General features: G+C 54.2%; 1 protein-coding gene across 1 annotated transcript in view; it reads left to right on the top strand.

Moving 5' to 3' along the window:
- Positions 1–4,957, top strand: part of LOC135256182 (membrane-bound transcription factor site-1 protease-like) — a 7,496-nt gene extending 2,539 nt beyond the window's left edge. The window contains exons 2-8 of the mRNA XM_064338026.1: positions 372–563; positions 1,543–1,653; positions 1,922–2,031; positions 3,206–3,322; positions 3,629–3,696; positions 3,951–4,053; positions 4,787–4,957. Coding sequence (XP_064194096.1) covers positions 372–563; positions 1,543–1,653; positions 1,922–2,031; positions 3,206–3,322; positions 3,629–3,696; positions 3,951–4,053; positions 4,787–4,942 — 857 coding nt within the window. The 3' untranslated portion in view covers positions 4,943–4,957. The remainder of the gene's footprint in view (positions 1–371; positions 564–1,542; positions 1,654–1,921; positions 2,032–3,205; positions 3,323–3,628; positions 3,697–3,950; positions 4,054–4,786) is intronic.
- Positions 4,958–6,479: the final 1,522 nt, after the last annotated feature.

The following is a 6,479-nucleotide window of genomic DNA, read 5'->3' as shown; positions in this document are numbered from 1 at the left end:
CTCCCTCTTACCCTCTCTCTCCCTCTTCCCTCTCTCTCTCTCAGCTCCCTGTAACGAGTCGCGCTGGTCTCAGAAGTGGCATAATGTCTCTCCCCTCTCCCTCTCTCTCTCTCTCTCTCTCTCTCTCTCCCTCTCTCCCTCCCTCTCTCCCCCTCTCCCTCTCTCTCTCTCAGCCCCCTGTAACGAGTCGCGCTGGTCTCAGAAGTGGCAGTAATGTCTCTCTCTCTCCCTCTTACCCTCTCTCTCTCTCTCCCTCCCTCTCTCTCTCTCAGCTCCCTGTAACGAGTCGCGCTGGTCTCAGAAGTGGCAGTAATGTCTCTCTCTCTCCCTCTTACCCTCTCTCTCTCTCTCCCTCCCTCTCTCTCTCTCAGCTCCCTGTAACGAGTCGCGCTGGTCTCAGAAGTGGCAGTCGTCGCGGCCGCTGCGCAGGGCCAGCCTGTCGCTGGGCTCGGGCTTCTGGCACGCCACGGGCCGCCACTCCAGCCGCCGCCTCCTGAGGGCCATCCCCCGACACGTGGCCCAGATCCTGCAGGCCGACGTGCTCTGGCAGATGGGCCATACCGGTGCGTGTGTGTGTGTGTGTGTGTGTGTGTGAGCGAGCCTGTGTGCGAGCGTGTGAGTGTGTGTGAGTGTGAGTGTGAGTGTGCGTGTGAGTGTGTGTGAGTGTGCGTGTGTGTGAGCGAGCCTGTGTGTGTGAGTGTGAGCGTGTGTGACCGAGCATGTGTGTGTGTATGTGTGTGAGCGTGCGAGTGTGTGCGAGTGTGTGAGCGTGTGTGTGAGTATGTGTGTGAGCGAGCCTGTGTGTGTGAGTGAGTGTGAGCGTGTGTGTGAGCGTGTGAGTGTGTGTGTGTGTGAGTGTGTGTGTGAGCGTGTGAGTGTGTGCGAGCGAGTGAGTGTGCGTGTGTGTGTGTGAGGGTGTGTGAGTGTGTGTGTGTGAGTGTGTGTGTGAGCGTGTGAGTGTGTGTGAGCGAGTGAGTGTGCGTGTGTGTTTGTGAGGGTGTGTGTTTGTGTGTAGGTGGGCCTGTGTGTGTGTGAGTATGTGTGTGAGCGAGCCTGTGTGTGTGAGTGAGTGTGAGCGTGTGTGTGAGCGTGTGAGTGTGTGTGTGTGTGAGTGTGTGTGTGAGCGTGTGAGTGTGTGCGAGCGAGTGAGTGTGCGTGTGTGTTTGTGAGGGTGTGTGAGTGTGTGTGTGTGAGTGTGTGTGTGAGCGTGTGAGTGTGTGTGAGCGAGTGAGTGTGCGTGTGTGTTTGTGAGGGTGTGTGTTTGTGTGTAGGTGGGCCTGTGTGTGTGTGAGTATGTGTGTGAGCGAGCCTGTGTGTGTGAGTGAGTGTGAGCGTGTGTGACTGAGCATGTGTGAGTGTGTGAGTGTGCGAGTGTGCGAGTGTGTGTGTGTGAGTGAGTGTGCGTGTGTGTTTGTGAGGGCCTGTGAGTGTGTGTGTGTAGGTGGGCCTGTGTGAGTGTGTGCATGATGTCGTGTCTGGCAGTGAAGGTATGTTCAGCGTGTGTTCAGGTTTTGACAGTGAGTATAACCCCCCTGTGTTCAGGCTCTGGTGTGAAGGTGGCCGTGTTCGACACGGGACTGAGTGAGAAGCACCCGCACTTCAAGAACGTGAAAGAGAGAACCAACTGGACCAACGAGAAGACTCTGGACGACGGTGAGATTTGGCGAATATGCATCTCGATTCGCTTCTTGGGATGTTGTAGTTATGTGATGAGCTGTTTGGGACGTCCTATCTTGGGCTGTAGCGATGTGATGAGTTGTTCTGGGACGTCCCGTCCTGAGCTGTAATTATGTGATGAGCTGTTTGGGACGTCCTGTCCTGGGACATGGCGTTCAGTGACTGTGCTCACATGGATAGCATATGTTGTCTGAGGAAGAGGAGGGTGAGGGGGATGATGACGAGGTGTATGTGGCGTCCGCAGGGCTGGGCCACGGGACCTTCGTGGCGGGGGTCATCGCCAGCATGAGGGAGTGCCACGGCTTCGCCCCCGATTCGGAGCTGCACATCTTCAGAGTGTTCACCAACAACCAGGTACTGCCCCCCCCCGCCTCTTTCTCCTGCCCAATATCCTGCTTATAGAGCTCCTGCCCCTTTCTCCAGCTGATATCCTGCTTATAGAGCTCCTCCCTCTTTCTCCGGCTGATATCCTGCTTATAGAGCTCCTGCCTCTTTCTCCGGCTGATATCCTGCTTATAGAGCTCCTGCCTCTTTCTCCGGGTGATATCCTGCTTATAGAGCTCCTGCCTCTTTCTCCTGCTGATATCCTGCTTATAGAGCTCCTGCCTCTTTCTCCGGCTGATATCCTGCTTATAGAGCTCCTGCCTCTTTCTCCGGATGATATCCTGCTTATAGAGCTCCTGCCCCTTTCTCCGGCTGATATCCTGCTTATAGAGCTCCTGCCCCTTTCTCCGGCTGATATCCTGCTTATAGAGCTCCTGCCTCTTTCTCCGGCTGATATCCTGCTTATAGAGCTCCTGCCTCTTTCTCCGGCTGATATCCTGCTTATAGAGCTCCTGCCTCTTTCTCCGGCTGATATCCTGCTTATAGAGCTCCTGCCTCTTTCTCCGGCTGATATCCTGCTTATAGAGCTCCTGCCCCTTTCTCCAGCTGATATCCTGCTTATAGAGCTCCTGCCTCTTTCTCCGGCTGATATCCTGCTTGGAGAGCTCCTGCCTCTTTCTCCGGCTGATATCCTGCTTATAGAGCTCCTGCCTCTTTCTCCGGCTGATATCCAGCTTATAGAGCTCCTGCCTCTTTCTCCGGCTGATATCCTGCTTATAGAGCTCCTGCATCTTTCTCCTGCTGATATCCTGCTTATAGAGCTCCTGCCTCTTTCTCTGGCTGATATCCTGCTTATAGAGCTCCTGCCTCTTTCTCCGGCTGATATCCTGCTTGGAGAGCTGGATCCATTGCATTACCCCCAGCTGTTTCACACATGGCCCTGTCACATCAGTGAGATATAAATCGTTACTGAATCCGCCCAGATCCAGCATTAAACTTGGCACTGGAGTCTCAGGCACACAGGAGGAGAGATAATGGCCAAATGAAAGTGTTCCTGTAGTCCAGCAGAGCCCCAGAGTCACGCTGGTCATAAATGCGTTGTGGCACAATCACGCTGTCTGTCAGGCAAGGTCATGCACATGTTGCTAGCACTTATCTGCTCATGCTCAGGTTCTCTGTCCCCCCCCCCCCCCACCCCCCACAGGTGTCTTATACTTCCTGGTTTCTGGACGCCTTCAACTACGCGATCCTGAAGAAGATGGACGTGCTGAACCTCAGCATCGGCGGGCCCGACTTCATGGACCATCCGTTCGTGGACAAGGTGATGTCACTAGTCAAACGGAGACGTAATGACATCTAACCTTAACACCAGCCGGTCAGTGACTGGCTTCTGGAATGCGTCGCAGGTTTATGATGTCATTCCTTGTTTTTGTAGGCACTGGAATGTGTCGCAGGTTTATGATGTCATTCCTTGTTTTTGTACGTGCCGGAATGTGTCGCAGGTTCATGATGTCATTCCTTGTTTTTGTACGTGCCGGAATGTGTCGCGGGTTTATGATGTCATTCCTTGTTTTTGTAGGTGCCGGAATGTGTCGCGGGTTTATGATGTCATTCCTTGTTTTTGTAGGTGTGGGAGCTGACTGCCAACAAAGTCATCATGGTCTCCGCTATCGGAAACGACGGGCCGCTATACGGGTGGGTGTGGCCATGCTGGAGAGAAGAGAATGAGCTATTTTTGGGAGGATTTGGCATGTGTGCATGCATTCAAATGTGTAGTTAAATGTGTGAGTGTGAGTGTGAGTGTGAGTGTGAGTGTGAGTGTGAGTGTGAGTGTGAGTGTGAGTGTGAGTGTGAGTGTGAGTGTGAGTGTGAGTGTGAGTGTGAGTGTGAGTGTGAGTGTGAGTGTGAGTGCATGATTTAAATATCTGGGATGTGCATTTGTGTCTCAGAACCCTGAATAACCCGGCCGATCAGATGGACGTGATCGGGGTCGGTGGGATTGATTTCGAGGACAACATCGCCAGGTTCTCATCCCGGGGAATGACCACATGGGTACGTCTGCGCCCCCCCCTTGGCACCCCCCCCGCCCCTCCCTCGCCACCACCTGCCCCGCCCGCCATCCTGCAGCATGGTTAGCGGTCTGCTGTGGTCTCCCCGCTCCTCTCCGCGTGCTCAGCTGTCTGGCTGATCTCAGCCGTGTCGTCTGAAAGTGCAGCTCTGCTTTCGAACTCGCTTACTTCACAATGGCTGATAATGATAATTATTAACTTTGGTTTGCTTACACTACATACAGTGGCCCACACACGTTGAAGTGCTCATTCCTCATTTAAAATGGCTGTTTGCACTGACTGTGTAGAGTGCGGGTCCATTTCAATCTAATGTGCATTTGCTGAGCCGGCATCCTCTCTGAGAGTCAGGTACATTGATGACTTATTCATGTGGTTTACTTGCATTAGGTGACCGTTTCAGTCTTGGCTGTGATGCTCCCACATTCCCTTTCTTCCTGTTCCTTGCTTGTACTTCATATTTTCCTGTCTCTCATTTCCACTCCCCCCTGCAAACTTCCTGTCTCTGACTACATCTTTCTTCTGTGTCATCCTTCCTGTTTTCCCTACTTCCTTTGTACCCCCTTTTCTCACTTCTGTTCCTTGCTTCCCTCTGACTTCCTGTGTCTCACTTTCCCCCTCACTTCCTGTATGTCACTTTTTCACCTCTCACATCCTGTGTCCCACGTTTCCCCACCCTCACTTCCTGTGTCTGACTTCCTGTTTCCTGTGTCGCGCAGGAGTTGCCGGGGGGATATGGGCGGGTGAAGCCGGACATCGTGACGTACGGCTCGGGCGTCCGCGGCTCCGGGATGAAGGAGGGCTGCCGCTCGTTGTCGGGCACCAGCGTGGCCTCGCCGGTGGTTGCCGGGGCGGTCACCTTGCTGGCCAGGTGAGCCGCAGACACCTGCACGCGCTCAGGAGCTCTCTGACCGGGAGCTGTTTGGGCTGCACCATGATGATTGGCTGTTACGATGGAAGTTCTGCATTATGATTGGCTTTTAGGATGAACGTTCTGCATTATGATTGGCTGTTACGATGGACGTTCTGCATTATGATGATTGGCTGTTACGATGAATGTTCTGCATTGTGATGAATGACTGTTAGGGTGAAGGTTCTGCATTATGATTGGCTGTTACGATGGACGTTCTGCATTATGATGAATGACTGTTACGATGGATGTTCTGCATTATGATGAATGACTGTTACGATGAACGTTGTGCATTATGATTGGCTGTTAGGATGAACGTTGTGCATTATGATTGGCTGTTACGATGGACGTTCCTCAAGCAGGACTTCTCAGCAAACCACTGGAAGCACGAGTGGCAAGCCACCATTTTTAAAGGTGTTGCTGAAGTTATTTACGGGTTTTAAAATGCTTTTTGCTCTTGGTTTATCTCATCACATCACACCCTGCCAGTAGTTCTTTGGTGGCTGTATTATGGCACAGTTCAGGAGTTGCCTCCTGTCCAATTATGCGTTAGAAAAATCATAATGCACACTCCAGAACATGGGATTATTTGCCTGTGAAGTTAATGGTTTTTTTTTAAATGGCGAAACCCCTTTCCCCTGGCTGATACACCCCCTGCAGCTCTCCCTCCCATGCCAGGCACCATCTGTATGCTGTTATCTGCTGTTGCCCTGGAGACAGACACTTCACGGGGGGGGGGGGGTGGTGCTAAATCCCCCCAGATCAACACGCTGTGGGGACCGTTGCTGGGGGCCGGTCGGTAATCAGTTTGAAGCATGTGGCTGGCTTGCCGTTAACTCTGTGAGGGCTTCCCATCTCCCTCGCTGAGCTTCCTCAGTGAACGGCGCCTCCTGTTGGTCAGACCTTGCTTGTCTCGAACCAAAAAAAAAACCTCCATTTCAGTTTCCGCTGTGGCTTCCCCCCCCCCCCCCCAGCTCTGTTCTTCTGATGATAAAGGTGTGCTGGAGGGAGGACTTTGGGCCGTGGCTTCTGGCTCGGCCATTGCCCGCTTTACCCACAATGCTCCTCTGAGAAGCTCTGGGTTTCGGTTTGCGAGCGTTTTTCCCGTGCCGTAGTCGCGGTAACAGGGAGTCCACGGGACACGGCGGTACCGGCGGTACCGGTCAGGTCGGTTTGGGCCGGGACGCGGAGTCGAGCGGGACACGGCGGTACTGGCGGTACCGGCGGTGCCAGTCGGGTCGGTTTGGGCCGGGACGCGGAGTCGAGCGGGACACGGCGGTACTGGCGGTACCGGCGGTACCGGTCGGGTCGGTTTGGGCCGGGACGCTGAGTCTAGCGGGACACGGCGGTACCGGCGGTACCAGTCAGGACGGTTTGGGCCGGGACGCTGAGTCTAGCGGGACACGGCGGTACCGGCGGTACCAGTCAGGACGGTTTGGGCCGGGACGCTGAGTCGAGCGGGACACGGCGGTACCAGTCAGGTCGGTTTGGGCCGGGACGCT

This window comes from Anguilla rostrata, chromosome 5 (genome assembly GCF_018555375.3).
Source record: "Anguilla rostrata isolate EN2019 chromosome 5, ASM1855537v3, whole genome shotgun sequence".
Taxonomy (NCBI): domain Eukaryota; kingdom Metazoa; phylum Chordata; class Actinopteri; order Anguilliformes; family Anguillidae; genus Anguilla; species Anguilla rostrata.
This window is presented reverse-complemented; position numbering and strand designations above follow the sequence as displayed.